At 43.5% G+C, this 21,871-nt stretch overlaps 3 protein-coding genes across 4 annotated transcripts; 1 reads left to right on the top strand and 2 right to left on the bottom strand.

Moving 5' to 3' along the window:
* Positions 1–3,434: 3,434 nt before the first annotated feature.
* On the bottom strand, positions 3,435–8,893 carry LOC149979510 (uncharacterized). Its single transcript, XM_021620334.3, has 9 exons — positions 8,766–8,893; positions 8,247–8,293; positions 7,350–7,642; positions 6,111–6,952; positions 5,842–6,001; positions 5,562–5,740; positions 5,167–5,250; positions 4,661–4,762; positions 3,435–4,590 (listed from the first exon to the last, which is right to left on the bottom strand). The coding sequence occupies exons 3-9, from the start codon at positions 7,610–7,612 to the stop codon at positions 4,157–4,159; spliced, it is 2,064 nt and encodes a 687-aa protein (XP_021476009.2). The 5' UTR covers positions 7,613–7,642; positions 8,247–8,293; positions 8,766–8,893; the 3' UTR covers positions 3,435–4,156.
* A 481-nt stretch (positions 8,894–9,374) lies between these two features.
* LOC110535372 (uncharacterized) lies at positions 9,375–14,042 on the bottom strand. Of its 2 annotated transcripts, XM_021620335.3 has the most exons (13): positions 13,623–14,042; positions 12,943–13,016; positions 12,498–12,702; positions 12,261–12,330; positions 12,012–12,170; positions 11,797–11,914; positions 11,622–11,672; positions 11,371–11,448; positions 10,728–10,784; positions 10,498–10,557; positions 10,345–10,397; positions 10,099–10,204; positions 9,375–9,903 (listed from the first exon to the last, which is right to left on the bottom strand). In XM_021620335.3, the coding sequence occupies exons 2-13, from the start codon at positions 12,973–12,975 to the stop codon at positions 9,541–9,543; spliced, it is 1,353 nt and encodes a 450-aa protein (XP_021476010.3). In that variant the 5' UTR covers positions 12,976–13,016; positions 13,623–14,042; the 3' UTR covers positions 9,375–9,540. The 2 variants fall into 2 exon arrangements, with proteins under 2 accessions (XP_021476010.3, XP_036790928.2); XM_036935033.2 differs by lacking the exon at positions 13,623–14,042 and having other exon boundaries at positions 12,943–13,236.
* A 580-nt stretch (positions 14,043–14,622) lies between these two features.
* On the top strand, positions 14,623–15,603 carry apodb (apolipoprotein Db). Its single transcript, XM_090189197.1, has 6 exons — positions 14,623–14,637; positions 14,767–14,869; positions 14,976–15,094; positions 15,138–15,150; positions 15,277–15,351; positions 15,443–15,603. The coding sequence occupies exons 1-6, from the start codon at positions 14,623–14,625 to the stop codon at positions 15,601–15,603; spliced, it is 486 nt and encodes a 161-aa protein (XP_090045323.1).
* The last annotated feature ends 6,268 nt before the right edge of the window (positions 15,604–21,871 follow it).

Below are 21,871 nucleotides of genomic sequence, written 5' to 3'. Positions count from 1 at the left end.
GCTCATTGTCTTAATCGAAATTACGGACAATAACCTGAAACACAAGCCCAAATATAAACTCAGCAAAAAACGAAACGTCCTCTCACCGTCAACTGCATTTATTTTCAGCAAACTAAATGTGTAAATATTTGTTTGAACATAACAAGATTCAACATCTAAGACATAACCTGAACAAGTTCCACAGACATGTGACTAACAAAAATGGAATAATGTGTCCCTGAACAAAGGGGGGGTCAAAATCAAAAGTAACCGTCAGTATCTGGTGTGGCCACCAGCTGTATTAAGTACTGCAGTGCATCTCCTCCTCATGGACTGCACCAGATTTGCCAGTTCTTGCTGTGAGATGTTACCCCACTCTTCCACCAAGGCTCCTGCAAGCTCCTGGACATTTCTTGGGGGAATGGCCCTAGCCCTCACCCTCTGATCCAACAGGTCCCAGACGTGCTCAATGGGATTGAGATCCGGGCTCTTCGCTGGCCATGGCAGAACACTGACATACTTGTCTTGCAGGAAATCAAGCACAGAACGAGCAGTATGGCTGGTGGCATTGTCATACTGGAGGGTCATGTCAGGATGAGCCTGCAGGAAGGGTACCACAAGGGAGGAGGATGTCTTCTCTGTAATGCACAGCGTTGAGATTGCCTGCAATGACAACAAGCTCAGTCCGATGATTCTGTGACACACCGCCCCAGACCATGACGGACTCTCCACCTCCAAATCGATCCCGCTCCAGAGTACAGGCCTCGGTGTAACACTCGTCTCTTCGACGATTAACGTGAATTCGACCATCACCCCTAGTGAGACAAAACCGCAACTCGTCAGAGAAGAGCACTTTTTACCAGTCCTGTCTGGTCCAGCGATGGTGGGTTTGTGCCCATAGGCGAAGTTGTTGCCGGTGATGTCTGGTGAGGACCTGCCTTACAACAGGCCTACAAGCCCTCAGTCCAACCTCTCTCAGCCTATTGCGGACAGTCTGAGCACTGATGGAGGGATTGTGCGTTCCTGGTGTAACACGGGCAGTTGTTGTGGCCATCCTGTACCTGTCCCGCAGGTGTGATGTTCAGATGTACCGATCCTGTGCAGGTGTTGTTACACGTGGTCTGCCACTGCGAGGACAATTAGCTGTCCGTCCTGTCTCCCTGTAGCGCTGTCTTAGGCGTCTCACAGTACGAACATTGCAATTTCTTGCCCTGGCCACATTTGCAGTCCTCAGCATGCCGAAGGCACGTTCACGCAGATGAGCAGGGACCCCGGGCATCTTTCTTTTGGTGTTTTTCAGAGTCAGTAGAAAGGCCTCTTTAGTGTCCTAAGTTTTCATTACTGTGACCTTAATTGCCTACTGTCTGTAAGTTGTTAGTGTCTTAATGACCGTTCCACAGGTGAATGTTCATTAATTGTTTATGGTTAATTGTACAAGCATGGGAAACAGTGTTTATTAAACCCTTTACAATGAAGATCTGTAAAGTTATTTGGATTTTTACAAATTATCTTTGAAAGACAGGGTCCTGAAAAAGGGACATTTCTTTTTTTGCTAAGTTTACACTGGAGTTGCTTACCGAGACAACATTGAATGTTCCGGAGTGGCCTAGTTACAGTTTTCACTTAAATCGGCTTGTAAGTCTATGACATTGCTAGCAATGATCAACAACCAACTTGTCAGAGCTTGAAGAATTTTGAAAATAATAATGTGCAAATATTGTACAATTCAAGTGTGCAAAGCTCGTAGAGACTTACCCAGAAAGATTCACAGCTGTAATCACTGCTAAAGGGGATTCTAATATGTATTGACTCAGGGGTTGTAACACTTATCTAATCAAGTTATATACAGTTGAAGTCGGAAGTTTACATACACCTTAGCCGAATACATTTAAACTCAGTTTTGTTTTACAATTCATGACATTTAATCAGTCACAATTCCCCGTCTTAGGTCAGTTAGGATCACCACTTTTTTAAGAATGTGAAATGTCAGAATAATAAAGAATTATTTATTTCAGCTTTTATTTCTTTCATCACATTCCCAGAGGGTCAGAAGTTTACATACACTCAATTAGTATTTGGTAGCGTTGCCTTTAAATTGTTTAACTTGGGTCCCATGTTTCTTGTAGCCTTTCACAAGCTTCCCACAATAAGTTGGGTGAATTTTGGCTCATTCCTCCTGACAGAGCTGGTGCAATTGAGTCAGGTTTGTAGGTCTCCTTGCTCGTACACTCTTTTTCTGTTCTGCCCACAAATTTGCTATAGGATTGAGGTCAGGGCTTTGTGATGGCCACTCCAATACCTTGACTTTGTTGTCCTTAAGCCATTTTGCCACAACTTTGGAAGTATGCTTGGGGTCATTGTCCATTTGGAAGACTCATTTGCGACCAAGCTTTAACTTCCTGACTGATGTCTTGAGACGTTGCTTCAATATATCCACATAATATTCCTTTCCTCATGATGCCATCTATTTTGTGAAGTGCACCAGTCCCTCCTGCAGCAAAGCACCCTCACAACATGATGCTGCCACCCCTGTGCTTCACGGTTGGGATGGTGTTCTTCAGCTTGCAAGCCTCCCCCTTTTCCCTCCAAACATAACAATGGTCATTATGGCCAAACAGTTCTATTTTTGTTTCATCACACCAGAGGACATTTCTCCAAAAAGTGCAATCTTTGTCTCCATGTGCAGTTGCAAACTATAGTCTGGCTTTTTTATGGAAGTTTTGGTGCAGTGGCTTCTTCCTTGCTGAGCGGCCTTTCAGGTTATGTCGATATAGGACTAGTTTTACTGTGGATATAGATACTTTTGTACCTGTTTCCTCCAGCATCGTCCTTTGCTGTTGTTCTGGGATTGATTTGCACTTTTCGCACCAAAGTACATTCATCTCTCGGAGACAGAACGCATCTCCTTCCTGAGCGGTATGACGGCTGCGTGGTCCCATGGTGTTTATACTATTGTTTGTACAGATGAACGTGGTACCTTCAGGCATTTGGTAATTGCTCCCAAGGATGAACCAGACTTGTAGAGGTCTACAAAATGTTTTATGAGGTCTTGGCTGATTTCTTTAGATTTTTTCCATGATGTCAAGCAAAGAGGCACTGAGTATGAAGGTAGGCCTTGAAATACATCCACAGGTACACCTCCAATTGACTTAAATGATGTCAATTAGCCTATTAGAAGCTTCTAAAACCATAACATACTTTTCTGAAATTTTCCAAGCTGTTTAACAGCACAGTCAACTTTGTATGTAAACTTCTGACCCACTGGAATTGTGATACAGTAAATTATAAGTGATGCAGTGAATTATGTCTGTAAACAATTGTTGGAAAATTACTTGTGTCATGCACAAAGCAAATGTCCTAACCGACTTGCCAAAACTATAGTTTGTTAACAAAAAATTTGTGGAGCGGTTGAAAAACAACTCCAACCTAAGTGTATGTAAACGTCCGACTTCAACTGTAAGTGTTGTATTTTTCACATATATATATTTTTTTACTCATCTTAGAATGTTTTTTCCAATTTGACATTACAGAGTATATTGTGTAGATCATTGACACAAAATTACAATTAAATCCATTTTAATCCCACTTTGTAACACCAATTTTGGGGGGAAAAATCAAGGTGTGTGAATAAAGAATAGAGCTGTTGAATTAAAAACCTTGACTTTTCATAAATATCCATCCATCTCAATACTACCTCTAGATTCCATAAGACATTAAACCCCATGTTACTGAGACGTGGGATTAAAACCAGAACATTGAACATAGGACGATTCAGGATGTGTAGAGAAATGCAAAGCCAGGAGATGGTGAGCCTGGCTGTTCTGTGGGTAGGTCCTCAGTGATTATCTCTAGTAATAAACATTTCAAACATACAATAAAATAAATGTTTAGATCTGAATGAGTTCATTTCATTAAAAGATGGAGTGAATTACAAAAGGTTATGCCCTCACTACTGTAAGTCGCTGTGGATGAGAGCGTCTGCTACATTACTAAAATGTAAATGTAATTACATATATGATTTGTCAACATCCACACTATTCACAGTTCTATATCTGACACTACAGCTGATTCATATTGGATCCTGTAGGTCCCGTTGATCCATTCAAAAAGGTTGGATCCACTCCAAGCCTGAGAGAGTTATGTTAGGATCTGGGTGAGGGGGTCAGAGGTGGTTGAGTCAGGGGTCAGGGCAGGGGTCATTGTCCAAAGTTCTAATGATGATGATCTGCTCCATGTCTTCGACAGGGTAGGCTGGATCACAGTGGGAGAGTGAGGAAGAGAAGTTGGAGGAAGATGTACGCAACTGTTCTACTAGAACACTGAGAGGGTTTGGGCTCAAGTTAGGGGTCGTTGGTTCAGGGTTGTCTGGCTCCTCGGGGTCATGGTTGTCTGCCTCCTCGAGGTCAGGGTTGCCTGGCTCCTCAAGGTCAGGGTTGCCTGGCTCCTCAGGGTCAGGGTTGCCTGGCTCCTCGGGGTCAGGGTTGCCTGGCTCCTCGGGGTCAGGGTTGCCTGGCTCCTCATGCATGGGGCTGGGCGCATCGCGGGAGATTAGCCCCTGGTGGTCGATAGGAATGTTGTGGAGGAGAACCCATTCTGGAACCGCCATTGGAACTGGAGAACACACACACAGGTTAACATAGATGGCCAAAAGGATAAGTTGACACACACACACACATCTCACCTAAGTGTTGTCTCTCTTGGTGTTTCTTCAGGCTGCTCAGGCCAGCGTAGGTGTTTCCACACAGCTCACATGTCACACGCTGCTTAACAGCTGAGTCTCCACCTACACACATACAGCAAACACACACACCCAAATCTTTCCCCATTCTTTACAACTAGGCCCAGGAGTTTTTCCTGGTCAAGTCACATGGTCTCATCTATCAGCAACATCTATAATCTCCATATCAACTCCTTTATCAGTCTATCCATCTTCTACCTTCTTCCCACTACACTTCTATATGGTCCCTTCTTCTCCATCCTCTATTCTTTACCTACATCTCTCTCTCTCTCCTCTTCCAAGTGACTCTCTCCATCTTGTGTTTACTCTCCACTCCAGGACAGGTGCCCTTCTAGAACACAGTAGATCTACACAACTAACAGACAGCTTGCTTGTCATCTTTTCCCTTGGATAGATTTAAGTATTCAAAGTGGTTGGTTCTCACATGTGTGTGTGTTCGGTAGACTCACCGTTGTGGATGCGGGAGTGTTTGTTGAGTTCTCGTTTGGTAATGAAGGCCTTCTGACACACCAGACACTCGTGTGGAGCTTCACCTGGAAAACACACAGAAACACAGACGCGCACACACACGTCAGAGAATATAGGGACATATGATCACACACACACACACGTCAGAGAATACAGGGACACATGATTTCACACACACACGTCAGAGAATACAGGGACATATGATCACACACGTCAGAGAATACAGGGCCACATGATCTCACACACACACACACGTCAGAGAAAACAGGGACACATGATCTCACACACACGTCAGAGAATACAGGGACACATGATCACACACACTCAATCAATACTAATTTAACTGGTAATGTTTCTCTTTGCTTCAGTGTGTTACCTGTGTGTTTGCGTTTGTGTGTGATGAGAGAGGAAGAGACGGAGAAGGCCATCCCACAATCGTCACATTGGTAAGGTTTCTCTCCTGTGTGGATCCTCATGTGATAGGTCAGAGTGCTGGCCTGGGCAAAACCCTTCCCACACTGTTCACACACATACGGCTTCTCTCCACTGTGCTTCCTATATGGACACACACATGGACACACACACAGGTAGATAGATACACACAAATAGGTCTTCTCTCCACACATGCATGCACACTCAGACACACACAGTCCTACCTGCAGTGTATCTTGTAGTTAGATGAGGTAGCGAACTGCAGCCCACATTGTTCACAGGTGTAAGGTTTCTCTTCTCCGTGGTACATTCGACAGTGAGCCACCAACTGACACTTCTGGGCAAAACCCTTGTCACACTGAGAACATGCAAACGGCTTCTCTCCTAGAAAGGCAGAGAGACAGTTAGGTTGTCTCACACCTGTACGTGTATGCGGAGGAGTGTGTGTGTGCGTCTTACCTGTGTGTATGCTAGCTATGTGTGTGTCTCTTACCTGTGTGTATGCGGAGGTGAGTCTTGAGCTGGTTTCCCTGTGTGAAGGCTCGGGAACAGAAGAGACACTGGAAAGGTTTCACTCCTTTATGGATCCTCATGTGTCTCCTCAGGCTACTGATCTCAGAGAACTCTTTGTTACACTCAGCACACACTGGCTTCTCTTTCACCTGTTGGTTCTTCAACCCAGCCTTCCACTCATCCCCCTCTCCATTGCTCGATCTGCTCTCCTTCAGTTTCCCTCTTCCTCTGCCTCTCCCTCTCTTCTTTCCTCTCCTCTCTCCACTGCTCCTCCTTTGCCTCTTGACAGGTTTCAATGATGAGCTGAGGTCTGTCTCATTCTCCTCAACGATCTGAAGGTCTGACACCTTCAACGACAGATCCCTCCTCATTCCTCCTCCCCTCCCCCTTCCCCTCCCCCTTCCTCTCCCCCTGCCCCTCTGAGGCTGGGGGACTGTTGCGTCATCTTGGGTGTCGTCATGGCTAGGTGATGTTGGGTTGCTAGGCAAAGTTTGGTTTCGAGGTGTGGCCTTGGGCTTTCTTCCCTTTCTTTTCCTCGCTCCTCTTCGGGGGGATGTTGGGGGGCTTGGGGAGGGAGGGGTGTACTCTGGATCTCCCCGCTCTTCTTCCTCCTCCCTCTCTACCGAGCCCCCTCCAGAAACGCAGGACAGGGGCTTGAACGCCTCTGGGCTGGGGGGTGAAGCTAAGCAATGGGGGGAGGTGGTAGGTGAGGCTGACTCTGTCCTCATCTCCCGTTGGCTGTCAGACTTGTCTATCAGGTGACGCTCTGCCTCCCTCATCCCCAGGAACACCGCCGCTCCCAGCACGGCCTCCGACCCATCACTGTTATCATGGCAACCACAAATAAACAAGAGATCAATAACTAAAACAGATAAACAACAGATTAACAACAATATCGGATCCTACATAGCACAGGAGTTTGGTGGCACCTTAATTTGGGAGGACGGGCTCATAGTAATGGCTGGAATGGTATACAAGGAATGGTAATCGAACTCATCAAACACATGCTTTCCATGTGTTTGATACCATTCCATTCACTCCATTCCTGCCCTCAGCAGCCTCCTGTGATGCATAGTTATTGTGATGGTATGATGGTGGTGTAGTCATATTATACAAAGGGAGTAGTAGGGGCGCTTACACACCTTTTGATTTGATGAATAGTATTGCCACACCTATTGCTAAATTAGCTTCGTACACATCAGTGTAGTGATGTACCTACCTGTCAGTGAGTAGTTCTCCAGAATAGATGTATTTCAGCAGGGTGTTCAGGGCCTGCTCACTGACAAACTCCGGGTTAAGGGTTGTGACCAGGTGACCTCTGTCAGGCAGTGCGGAGAAGAACCCGCTGAACGCCGCCAGGACATTACGGTGCGCTCGGAACAGCGTGTCGCCCACGACGACCGTAATGTCACACAGAACGTTGCTTTCCCGCTGCCAACGCAGCTGCTCCAACAGGTGCTCGCTGTGGGCCAGCTGTGACATTACTGCTTCCGGGTTCACGCTGGGGTCAAACTGCAGGAAGGGGAATTAATTTCAACCGGATAGTTTTTTAACTAACAATGCAATACCTTTACTAAAAGGTCTTCATGTCAGAGGAGATAGTGTGCTTGCAAGGTTGTTGCTGTTTATATTTGAGAAAGGCTAGGACAGGTCCAACCTCAAACTGACAGTATTTAAAGGGGAAATCTACATCCATTTCTGGACGTATAAATGAATTATATATCCTCATGGATTCTTGAAGAATATATCTTAGAAATGCCTAATGAGCTCAGTTCAACTGTCACACTACATCAGAACCCAAAATATAAGCTTGTTTAACTCCAATGTTTGTAAACATTGTAAATATAAACAAACACTGTAAAACCTAAAAACATGATTAAAACTATGTTGATATCTTGGATGGTCAGTCCTTGCATCCATATTCCTATGAATTTCAGAGTGGTTACATTTCTCCATGTCCAGCCCTTATCTTTTTACCAAAACATTATTGTTTAAACAGTCAATCTTTTCTCTCCCAAAATAATAATAGCTTATCCATCTACCATTCTAGTTATTTCCTTCTCTCTCCCTCAGCAAGATACACATAACACATTTACATAAACACACATCTACTCACCCTTTATAATAATGTTAATGTTTGGTTGAAAGTGTGTATCGGGTGTTCTGTTGGGAAAAAAATAAGTGATTGAAAGGAATACACAATTACAACCACAACACTCATCTCATCGAACAGTTTAGCCAACATTATGAAAATAAAAGTTCCTCAGTTCCATAGCTAACTGCCCTACAGCTAACCGCGAAAATAAGCTACGTTCTGTTGAACCATTACTCATATATCAATTTAATTGTGAATCATTTCCTATGCTATAATTATAAATGTACATTAAGATAAACGTTTATTAAGTTTGAAACCATTTAATCTCTCTTAAAATGTTGATTTCGCGGATAAATTACTGTTAATAACAAAGCGCTCTTATTTCGAAATACGACGAGCGCGGTAAACTAGCGAAGTTAGTCCATTTTAATATGACGAGGCATTCAGGAGGGTAACCACATGTGCAAATATAACATTAAAAACCTATGAAATGTAGAAATAGAGCATATAGACGGATTTAAATGTGTAAAATGAAAATACCGTATTTTATAAACCCTTTTACGAAGTAGCCATTTTCGGATGACGTCAGACCACGACTCCAGTCCACTGCTCAGGTCTCGCGTTGTTTGAAAATATACATTAAAACGTTTATATGAAGTGGAAAGACAAACTGGTTCATGTCTCTGTATTGAATAGAAATCATATTTACAATCCAAACAGGAACGTGACAGTGCATTTATTTAGTACTGTACAGAACAATCTCTACTTTCTTGCTGTTTGTGCCCAACAATGTTTGTACCGTTTTGTGCTGCTACCATGTTGTGTCGCTGCCATGCTATGTTGTCGTTTTATGTCTCTCTTGTCATGATGTGTGTTTTGTCCTATATTTTTAATCCCAGCCCCCATCCACGCAGAGGCCTTTTGGTAGGCGGTCATTGTAAATAAGAATCTGTTCTTAACTGACTTGCCTAGTTAAATAAAGATTAAATAAAAAATAAATAAAACAGTGTAGAGAAATAACAAAAACATGAACAACATTGAGTCCAATCTTTAAAATGTAATTGAGCTAATCTTCATAAAGCTAAAAAATAAACATTGTAAAATCAACTCTACTGTTTCCCTTTATTAAAATACAACCAGTTGTCCATGTATGATGCAGTATTCAGTTTTATTTAGTTAACAGCAACATTGCAGCCTGGGAGGGTTGAAGATCAGGGTTGGTGGATTGAGGTTTGATTAGTGTGTGTGTTTTTGTGAATGTGTGCGTGTAGGTAGTATGTAGGTAGGTATGCATGCGTATATATGCATGTATGTGTTACAGAGGAGGAAGGCCTATGTGGTGCACGTTGCAGTATGGCTGTATGAGGTATCTGGCAGTAGACCAGAGGATATCGGTGCAGCTGAGTCCAGTACAGTGGTCGTAGCAGCCAGGGAACATGGATACCAGCACACCCAAAGGAGCCAGGAAACCCAGGGTGAAACCTCCTGCTGCCTTGACACCTCCCACCAGATCTGACAACACACCTCTCTTCTTCTGTAACAGCTGTTTCTCCTCCTTGACCTCCTCATCTTTCTTCTCATTCTCCTCTCTTTCTATCCTCTCCTCCACTCTCTGCTTCTCCTCTTTCTCTACCCTCTCATCTCTTTGCTCCTGCACCTCCTCATCAGAGGACTCATCCTGGGATAGGAAGTGAACACATACATTTCACAACAGAGCATCTCCCTAGTGTGTGTGCTGGCAGCCTCCCTCCCAGCTAAGTCCTACCCAACCCTAAGGCCACACTGTCCTGTAGTACTACCTGATCACCAAACAGTGAAGACAACACTACAGACAAGCACTTCTGCACTTTGGTGTTGTGTGTATGCGACCCACCATCCTACATGGCAGTAGACCCATTTCCTCCGCTAGAGAGATGGAGCGCTGAGTGGCTGCAGACAGAGTCCCATCTAACGCCATGTAACGCCCCTCTCCTCCATTACTAAAAACAGAGAAAGAGAGAGGGAAAGACAGGGGGAAAGAGAGAAAGGGTATTAAAAAAAGAGAGGGTATTACAAAGAACGTGCCAAAATTAGAGAGTGATTGTGTGAGGGATGTTATGATTGAGTGTGTGTGTGTTACACTAGGGCCTCTGCCAGTTGGCTCTCCAGATCCTTCATCTTCTCCTTCAGATCCTGAGAACAGAGAAACACACAACACAAAGCCCACAGTGTGTATCAGTTAGATGTATGAGGTCTACATTAGGCATATGTAAAATGTGTGTGTGTGTTGTACCTGTGCGATGGAGGAGTACTCTGTGAGGGACTGCTCCAGCTGCTCAATAACAAAGTCCTTCTGTAGGGGAGACACACAAAGAGATGTTGGGGACTGGCCAGCCAGCTAATAGACTGCACTGGACCTAATTTAAACTGGCAAGTCATGTGGCATGTCTAAAGAACATTTATTGGGAATTTAGGGAATATTTGAAATGTAAACATTATTTTCAATATGTAGTTATCACATACCTTATGTATGACCTCATACCTCTGATCCAGGGCGAGTCTGCTCTCCTCTAGCCGTAGCTGTTTCACGCACACGCACACACACACACACACACACACATAATAGTTGGGCTGGAACAAAAGCGTGTGGCCTCCCAGGAACACAATCACCGCCCTGTGATCTGGTGGAAGGACCACAATCACCACCCTCTGATCTGGTGGAAGGACCACAATCACCCTCCCGCCACAATCACCCTCCCATGATCTGGTGGAAGGACCACAATCACCCTCCCGCCACAATCACCCTCCCATGATCTGGTGGAAGGACCACAATCACACACACCCCCCCCCCCCCCCTCCCTGTGATCTGGTGGAGGGATATCAATCCCACCCCTGTGACCTGGTGGAAGGATATCAATCCCACCTGTGACCTGGTGGAAGGATATCAATCCCCCCCGTGATCTGGTGGAAGGATATCAATCACCCCCCTGTGATCTGGTGGAAGGATATCAATCACCCCCCTGTGATCTGGTGGAAGGATATCAATCACCCCCCTGTGATCTGGTGGAAGGATATCAATCACCCCCCTGTGATCTGGTGGAAGGATATCATCACCCTCCTGTGATCTGGTGGTATCAGATGATATCCGAGCATGTATGTGTGCTACCTGTAAGGCCTGTAGAGCATTGCTGAGGTCAGCGATCTTCTTCTTGTCAGTGGCTCTATCTGGTATAATACGGGACATCTAAGGAGAGGGAGAGAGACAGAGAGACACACAGAGAGAGAACAGAACATAACAGTTCAGTGATGTTTTGAGGACAACAAATTAATATTATGCATCCATGTTGGCTGGCCAGTGAAACGTTCAGTTTGTCTGTTCTGACAGGGTCAGAGGTCAAGGCTTAGAGGTCATCATACCTCACTGCCAATGGTCTCGATCTGGTCTTCCAAAATCTCCTTCTCTTTCTCCTGCCGGAACAAGGGATGAAAACAACATCAGTTTATCAACACTCTGTATCTTTCCTAGACACTTCCTAACCGTATATATGGTTTCTTGGTTACTATTGCTCTACACCACTTCATGGTAACCCACCAGTTGTTTGATGTAGGACTCCAGGTTGCCCGTAGCGCCGTCCTTCTCAGCTGATAAGCTCCGGATCTCCTCCAGCTCATCCATCAGCTGCTCTGCATCATGGATTGACTGCTTCATCCTGACAAACACACACAAATAATGATGAACATTTTGATTGATGGTTACATTTGACCAGGTTGTGCAGTGCAGTGTGTCTGCATGGTTGCTACTGTTACCCTTTAACTTGGTTGCGCAATGCAGCGTTCTCAGTGCGTAGCAGTGTGTTGTTGTCATCGGCTAACTCCACTGTTCTCTGCAGCTCTGAGTTCAATTGCTTTAGTCTGCTTCGGGAATACACCAACTCTGCTAGAACGTCACTCCTCTCCTCTGCACTCCTACAACACACATTAGAAAGTAGTAAATACACCAACTCTGCTATCACAACAGCACTACAACAGGCAATGGGAGTTGTCTGGGGCACTCACAGGTCTGCAGAGTTGAGGATTCTCTCCTCCTCTGACACGAACAGCCTGACAAACTCATCATTTTGCATTCCTACACAGGGGACAGGAAAGAAGAGAGAAAGGACCAAGAGTTACCAATACTTCACTGATGTGCCAATGAATCTGACTACCAGCTGAATGTTTGGAACATCAAGAGCCATAGAGAGGAAGAATCAGAATTGGAAAGAATGGCCGATTGCCCGACCAGTCGACTCTCACCAGTAGAAGAGGGCGTGACCACTAGCCCTCCCTCATCCTCCCATTGGCCTTCCTCTGCATGCCCCTGGTACCAGCCCCACCGTTCATCCTCCCATTGCCGTTGCCCATGGTGAGCGTTGAGGAGAGCCGGGAGGTCGAGCACCGAGCATGATGTCACACCGTGGGAGCCACAGCCCTGTAGACCCAGCTGCTGCAGCTGTCCCGCCTACATTAGAACCACAACTTCCTTAGGAAAGGCTCTCAGTCTACATACAAAACTCTCAAAGAGCTAACAAATTACTATAAAGCAAAAACAATAGCAGGATACTAGTACAGTATTCAGGTGAGCTTTATTGACATTAAACTGAAATAACCCAATGTTGCCAAAGCAATAAAAAAGGACATTGAAAAAAACATTTGTTGGCAGAATATGAACATATTCTAGCTACAGACTTCTAGATATTACCTCAATGGGGAAGGAGACGGTCCTGCGCAGCATTCTCCTTCCAAGCCTCAATGCCAATGGAAATATTTGTCCCCCTTGAGAGAGAATCAGAACACTTCACACTATTTCTAGGATTCAGACAGTGTTGTTTAGTCAGCTCTACTGATAAAAGTATTGTGGTATAATTTGCAATAAAATCAAGTCTGGAGATAAAGGCATGTTAATAGCTATATACTTGGAAAGCTACATCATTTCTGAGCTTGAAAAAGAATGCCAAATAAGTACAGCGTGCGTTTATGAAGTCATAGTATAAACATCGCCTTGATGTCGTCACAGTAGCTAACAAAGGACAAGCCTCCAAAGGCTAAGCTAAGTAGCTAGCTAGCTGTCATTTTCAACAGCCTGAAAGCGAACAACTGATGTTTTAGCTAGGAAAATGTGTTCAATTTCAGTCTCCAGCTACTTGTATAGCAATGTTGTTACTTGTATCTCTTAGTTAGCTAAGTTAACTTTAGTAAACATTAATTGCGATCCAGATTGCGATCCTGAGCTATCTAAAACTGTTAGCTACCTAACCAAGCTATCTAATCTATGTTTCCATCAATTAGCTATGTAATATATTATTGGCCGATTCATGTCTTTGTTGATTAAATACAATTATTTTAACTAGCTAATTATTCCAGTTCCATGTAACTACTCACCTGTCTCTCTCACCAAACAACCGTGGGCCACTGCCCTGGGCACAAGCAACTCAACAAACTGCTCAGTTTCATTATTGTCCCCTCACTTGACTGATCACCCACCTCAACAGTCACCAGTCCAGTACATTTTGGCCAAGCACTTTACACTCTTTTACGACTTAGAAGTTATTAAATATGTCTAAAGTTTTCAGACTAGCTGCTACGCTCGGTCGACCACAATTGAATGGACTGCCTGAGTTGGACAGTTTGCAGAACTTTTCTCAACACTGCCAATATTTTCACAATGTGGTTGTCGGATTGTTGTTGTGTTAACATATTAAAAACGCATATCATACAGACCTCCGTTTATTTATTTATTTAACCAGGCAAGTCAGTTAAGAAGAAATTCTTATTTTCAATGACGGAGTCAGAGTTATGACCAATTTGCAAACGTTACCAACAGAGGGAATGTGAAAATGGGTTAAAAATGGTCGCCCTCTGCTGGTGATTTGAAGGATGTGTTATGAAGCCAAAGGAGAGCTGTTTTTCGTATTTTTTTTATTTAACCCTTATTTAACTAGGCAAGCCAGTTAAGAACAAATTCTTCTTTACAATGATGGCCTACCACAGCCAAACCCAGACGACACTGGGCCAATTGTGAAATTTCTCAGAGTATAAAAAGGGGCATAACTTTAAAACTATCAGAGATCCCACTCTGGAAATGTGATATGCCTGTACAGTATATTATGTTAAACAATATATAGAAACATTTGCCAAATATTCTTTATATTTTTAAATATTCATATATATATATATATATGAATGTGTATGTAATATATGTGTATGTAATATATGTTTTGTCACATAAATGAATATAATACAATTGTCTGCTACACCAGGTTGATGTGTCAGATGAGAGATATTGGAGAAAGGTTGATCATGGACATTTGGCAGAGTGCTGTGTGATCATGTTAACATCTCGTTTCTCCAAGAGAGCTGAGTGGCTACTGACTGAGAAAATATGCAGCCTTTGCAGGTACTGTGTGTCTTTATATGTATATAATGTATTAACTACACAGTAGTCTCAATTCCATCTCAATTACCACTAACATTATGTGTGAGATTGCTGTGTGTTTTGTGTCTGATCATGTGTTTATGTGGCTAGGTACTGTGTGTTGTCCTGGTCACCTTATCGGTTGCACATGCTCAGACCGTTCACCTGGGAAGATGCCCCACACCCCCAATTCAACAGGACTTCAACGTCATCAAGATAACTGCACGCACAGTGTTAATTGAGATGGAATTTATCACACATTAACACACACACACAGTAAAAAAGTCATAGTAACTCAAAATAACTTCTAGATGGTGTGTAATACCTGGGCAGGTGGTATGAGGCAGAGAAGCTGCCTGCTGTATTTGAGAGAGGGAAGTGCCGACAGGCCACATACTCACTACTCCACGATAGAACTCATACACTCACGTCACAGACTGTATGAAATCGGTCAAACCATAAACATGAACACTCATAACCAGATCTTCTTCAAAGGTGAGATGTGGTACCGGTCCCAGTCCCAACTACACCTAGCTCCTAGCCCCAAACCAACCCTGAAGCCCCTGCCCCTTAGCCCCCAACCCTAGCCCCTACCTCACCTGTCTCTCTGTGTGTGTCTAGGTTCACCAGGTGATCCATACTTGGTTCTGTCTACAGACTACAGAAGTTTCTCTTTGGTCTACTCCTGCACAGACTTCCTTATCAATTTCTAACGGAATATGATTTTGGAATTGACTGCTGTAGTTGAATACATTGATTCTCAATAAAGTATTGGAATGTGAATTGATTTATTTGGTTTGTTCCGTCGACGTTGCCTGGATCGTTTCCCGGACACGATCGTTGCCAAGGGATGTCATCAGCCGTCTCCATAGTGACCTGGAGGCCATCGGTGTCAACCTCAGATGCCTCACAGTGTCAGACCAGACGTCCTGTGACACTGTGGCCTGAGAACAAACAAGCACACACACACAGCTTAGAACGGTAACTACACTCTGAAAAAATTGTTACAAAAGGGTTCTTTGGCTGTCCCCATAGGAGAACCCGTTTTGGTTCCAGGGAGAACCCTTTTGGGTTCCATGTAGAACCCGCTATGGAAAGGATCCTACATGGAACCCAAAAGGGTTCTACCTGAAACCAAAAAGGGTTTCCCTATAGTCCCAGTCAGTATTGAATAGAACGTTGCGGCCGTGCCCGCCTGTGTGGAAAACAACCCGTGGTTACCTTGGTTACCCTATTTGCTCACAGCAAAAACCTGACCTTTTTCAAATTCAATTTTCTTGTTGTCTGCTTGTTTTAGTCAATTACAAAACAACATTTAAGAAAGGCCAATTGAGTCCACTAGTCTTACTCACAGACAACTACCCTATGTCTTGACCTCTTTCTCCAGATGAAATCCTGCGACTCGTGATGTTTGGCCGCCCGACATCCTGCCCACTTGACCCCATCCCCTCATCCCTTCTCCAGACCATCCCTGACCACTGGATGCATCCCCTCTGACTTCAAGATAGCCAGAGTCGCTCCCCTCCTCAAGAAACCAACACTCAACCCTATGAAGTAAAAAAACGACAGAACGGTGTCCCTTCTTTTTTTCAGCCAAAACCCTTGAGTGTGTTTCTAGTGTTTCTGACCAACACTCTAGTTATCTCTCTCAGAACAATCTTCTTGACTCTAACCAGTCAGGCTTCAAGGCGGCTCACTCAACTGGGACCACTCTTCTCTGTGTCACAGAGGCTCTCTTTGGATGTTGGTCCACCACCTTAAACTCAACCTCAAAAAAACAGCGCTGCTCTTCCTCCCAGGGAAGGTCTGCCTGCTCCAAGACCTCTCCATCACGGTTGACAACTCCTTGGCATGACCCAACACCATCATTCACTACAAACATCAAAGCAGTGACTTGCTCCTGCAGTTTCATGCTCTACGACTATGGCTGTTGCATTGACTGTATCACAGCCACACCTGCAGTCACAAACCTTTGGTCACAGTAATCTCATCCAAAACTGTGCAAATTAACGACACTGATGGGTAGCCTACCAAACGGTCCTTGCACTCAGCTATTGTAACTCTCATCAATCTCAAAACACTTCATGATTGAATACATGTACATGTTTGTCATTTAGCAAACACTCGTATCCAGAGCGACATACAGTAGTGCATACATTTTCGTACTGGTCCCACGTGGGCATCAAATCCACAACCTTGGCGTTGCAAGCGCAATGCTCTACCATCGGACCTGTGATAAGGACAACATTGTGATTGGAGTTAAGATCTGCCGTTCCCTAGTTGACACAGTATATCCCCAGACCCAATATGCATAAATGTAGTGTTAAAACCAATTCCGAAAGGACCTAAAGGACAACCGGTCCGTTCCGAGAAAGGGAGAGAGAGAGGCACAGTGCGAGCAGCTGTTGGCTACAAGGGAGCGGAGGCCGTGCGGTGTGTGTGAATAAGACACGGGAGGCTCAGTGCACAGGAGCAGGCACAGAGGGAGAGACCGCAACCATGGTTATCTCGTGCTAGACTAACTTCTTGGTAGTTATTTTTCATACCATCTGATTACATAGCACCTGACTTGACAGCATCAAACCGAGAGAAGCTACCTAAGTAGTCTAATGGAAGCTAGCCATAACGTTATTTCTCACCGTCCTACAGTTTGCCTACACATAAAACAACTCCATTCAGATTATAGCCTAAATTGTAGCCTACCTATTGGCGTTTGGTCATTGGAGCCCTTCTTTCTCATTTCACTTTTAATTTGAATTCCATCTTCCATTGATTGGATCTCCCCTAAATTGCTTGCCACAAGAGCAGCAATGCAATTCTGTTTCTCTCCGCCTCAAGCCCAAAGAGAGTATCAGAGCGCATTACCTTTTAGCTATTTTTTCTCTCCATATCATCAATATTGAGTCGCATGATGCAGTACTTATGTTTTGATTTCTACGACATTCCCAGGCTTATAGGCCTATCACAACTAAATACTTTTATTGGGATGGTGTAAGCTATATTAAATGGATTTACCTATGTTCCAAAGGCACGCGTCAGCAGCATGTATGCGTGGAAGCCCGGAGATGCTGAACATGTTTATATAAATTATTTTTCATGACAATGAATGGCTGGAAGCCCGCTTGTGCCATCATACCCTTGCAATTTATCCAGAATGCCGCAGGCCGTCTGGTGCTCAACCATCCCAAATTCCCCCACGTAACCCCGCTCATCCGCACACTCCACTGGCTTCCAGTCGAAAGCTCACATTTTCTTCGAGACCCTGGTGCTTGTATACAGAGCAACAAGGCAACTGCACCTCCTTTACCTTCTGGGTATGCTCATATGCTCATATGTATATATTCATATCCCATCCTTTTACTTAGATGTGTGTGTATTGGGTAGTTGTTGTGAAATTGTTAGATTACTTAGACATTGTTGGAACTAGAAGCATTCCCTATTCATTCCCTACGCGCAGCTCGCTCTGCATGCACTCCGCTCATGGCGTCTGAGAGCATTTCGCCATACCAACAATAACATCTGCTAAATGTGTATGTGACCAATATAATTAGATTTTCTCAAACCCTATATACCAACCCGAGCACTCCGTTCCGCCACCTCTGGTCTCTTGGCCCTCCCACCCCTGCCGGAGGGCAGTTCCCGCTCAGCCCAGTCAAAGCTCTTCTCTGTCCTGGCACCCCAATGGTAGAACCAGCTTCCCCCTAAAGTCAGGACAGCGGAGTCCCTGTCCATCTCTCGAAAGCCCTACTAGAGTATCTTAAATAATATAACTCTCACCGCTCCCCCGCCCCCCTCAACTCAACTACAAGTAGTGAGTGGAGTGACAAACGGACAATACTAACCCGTGATCAGGGTTGGGGAGTAAAACAATTACATGTAATCCGTTACATGTAAGCGATTACAAAAAAAAACGGTAACTGTAATCAGTTACATTACCAGCAAAATTGTGTAATCAGATTACAAATACATTGAAAAACAACCTTTAAAATCAGAAAGGATGTTTGCGAAAAAAATCTTTGACACTTCTCTGTTTTCTCAATGACATTCAAATCAGCATTGAAATTGCAAATTTAAATTGGTTTCACCTGAGCAAGTCTGACCACAAGTCAGAGACCACTATGATGACACACAAATGTGTTTGATATATCGCGGAAAAAGAGCAGGAATATACTTTTGTTGGCTACAGTCCAAACTATGTCTTCCAATGGTGCGACTGCTGTCGGCATCCAAAGATTATCTAATTTGCTTAAACACTTGGAGGTAAGAATGACAGCAGTGGCGTAGTCTACGGCGATACGGATATCACTTATTATTGATATCTACATAGCGAATTCATGTGAAACACCGATTGTGGTTGTTGTGGATGCCTGTTCACAAATATACATGTGTATTTGAACCCAATAATGGTTGAATTCAAGACATTATTTAAACTGCCTATCAACCATTGTTTATGTGTACAACCAGTGAAAAATGCGCTCTTGCAACAGTGTGGATCCAAGCCTTTTGAATAAAAGTGGGGCTTTTATTGCTCGTTTTTTAAAAATGTTTGTAAACAGTGTAAATGTAAATAAACACCATATAGCCCCATAACATGGTTGAAACAATAATTTTGATATCATGGATGGTCAGTCCTTGCATCCATAGCTCTGTCTATTAATCTGAGAGTGGTTACATTTCTCCAGGCCCAACCCTCAGTTTTTTATTAAAACAGAGGCGGGGCAGGTGTTTTGTTATTGTTTCATCTGTTGATCTGGCCTTTAAACATATTATCAAGATATCATTGTGTCACCAACAAAAAGGTAAATGATAGAGTAAATGCAGCATATGGCATTAATTTTTCACATGTAAATAGCACTTTTCAGTAGTGCTCAAAGCATGCCATTCCATGAGCGCAGCATTTATTTTTCAACTCGATTCAAAGAGCTCAATCAGTCCTCCATGACAACAAAATCAAAAACAGAATAGGGCTGGCTAATAAGTGCTTAGTTTTGGGGTCATGCTAATCTATACTTCCATATCTCCAAGTCCTATTCTTGAACATCAAGAACATTTATATAACATATAACATTTATTGGAATGACTGGAATTCTGATAGACTTTGGTTTTTAATGTAAAGATATCATTTAACCATATGTAGTAGAAAGCGATGGGTTAGAAGAAGCCTACATAACCAACCCATTAAGTAAAATGTAACATCCATATATGGCCAGCTATGTAAACTTTAACATTGATTTATCCTGCAATAGATGTCGTTCAATTTGTAACATACATTTTTGTCTTCTTCTAATGCCTCTTAAGGGGAAAGGAATCTAAAAGTAATGGAATGTAATCAGATTACGATACTGAGTTTGGGTAATGCAAATTTACATTACTGATTAAAATTCTGGACCGGTAACTATTAACTGTAACAGATTACATTTGGAAAGTAATCTAGCCAACCCTGCCCGTGATGAAATGTTTTCCATGTAGCTTACATGGACACCAGGTCCCCACAATTTCCCAATCTTCCACAAGGAATAGCCTGATGTCACAGGGCTCTTCTTACAGGCTCTATTTCCCTATGCGGGACCATTGCGAACCGTAGGTCGGGATTTTGACCTGGTTACACGTACATTGAACAACACGGCAGCTTTTCAGCATGTTTTGTTATTTCTGTATAAAAAAATCAACAACAAAGTTGGCACTTTTATAATGGGTGTAAATAGAAAATACTGTTTGTTCTCCCCAATTTGTGGGCTTGGTCTTCTTCTATGGTATAATGGCGTACCAACAATTAAATGTGCATTCAGCCACCTACTGCGGGTGGATAATAAGGATCCCCAAAAAGGAAAAAACATTTGGGTAAAAATGAAATATCATACTAACTACCCCAAAAAATTAATTAACCAAACAAAATCAAGATGCTTTTCTGTAAAAAACTCATTCTAATCAGATCCCAACACAGCCTCAGAATCCTCCTGTGAGGGTGGGACACTTCCTAGCAACAATAGTCCTTGTAGTGCTTCTGCCTTGAAATCTTGGAACCCCAAACACTTCTCGGTTGCAGATATAATGACATCCAGCTTCTTTGACTTCTTAGACACTTGTGCTGTACAATTAATCACTGTGGCTATACATGCCACAAAATCCACCTTCTTCACAACGAGTGTATCCAGATGACCTGATTTACTTAAAACACTATCAACTGGTTGCAATGCATCTACCACCATATCTTCAACACTGTTGCCTCTCGCCCCTTCGACCCTCTTCACCACCTCCACATAGGAGATCTGCTGGCAGCCCTGATCCTTGACACCTCGGCCTCCTTCACCCTTACAGGGCACTCAAGGAAGTCTGGAGTATGATCCCCACCACAGTCGCAACATTTTCCATTCACAGATTCTTCAATATTATACTCCTCCAGTCTTTAAACATTTGAAATGTGACCATATCCTTTACAATTTCCACACTGTAATAGTTTGGACACACATTTTCGCAATGCATACCTCACATATCCAAGCCTCACATATTCAGGTAGAGTTTCCTCAAACAACAATATCGACAGGATTTTCTCCTTCTTTCCATTTAGTGACGTGCACTGACCACTCCTGGGATTTTCTGACTAAGGTACTCATCTACAGTACCAGTCAAAAGTTTGGACACACCTACTCATTCAAGGGTTTTTCATTATTTGTACTATTTTCTACATTGTAGAATAATAGTGAAGATATCAAAACCTTGAAAAAACACACATGGAATCGTGTAGTAAGCAAAAAAGCCAAGCTTACAGTGTAAATCTACAGTGTAAATCTACAGTGTAATATGATGTTTTTGACTGCGTGTTTCGTGACCTTTAGGAGCAAAGCTTTCTATTGAAATCACACTGGCAGGTTTGAGATGTTGTTTTTCAATGTAGGAGGAAGGTAATAGGGCTGTTGAGGCGTGTATGTTTTGCATCCTGAGAGTTGGACACAGTTACCATGGAGACACACAGGAAATGCTCCAGAATGCTAAACTTCTCTCTCTCCGTCTCTCTACCTCTCTCCCTCTTCCAAATGCCAGAGCCTTCACCCCTGAAGGAGGTAAAATAGGGACACATGCAGGCACAATGCACGCACACATACACACATTTTCACCATTATAGAAACAAGTTCACAGGGAAGGGATAAGAGATAAGAAAAGAGGACTACCTAGATAAAGCAATACCTATGTGAGAAGGCTGTTCATTGACTACAGT

Source organism: Oncorhynchus mykiss, chromosome 11 (assembly GCF_057628025.1).
Source record: "Oncorhynchus mykiss isolate SJ-2025 chromosome 11, ASM5762802v1, whole genome shotgun sequence".
In the NCBI taxonomy this organism is placed as follows: Eukaryota; Metazoa; Chordata; class Actinopteri; order Salmoniformes; family Salmonidae; genus Oncorhynchus; species Oncorhynchus mykiss.
Note: the sequence above shows the minus strand (reverse complement) of the source record. Positions and strands in the feature narration are given on the sequence as shown.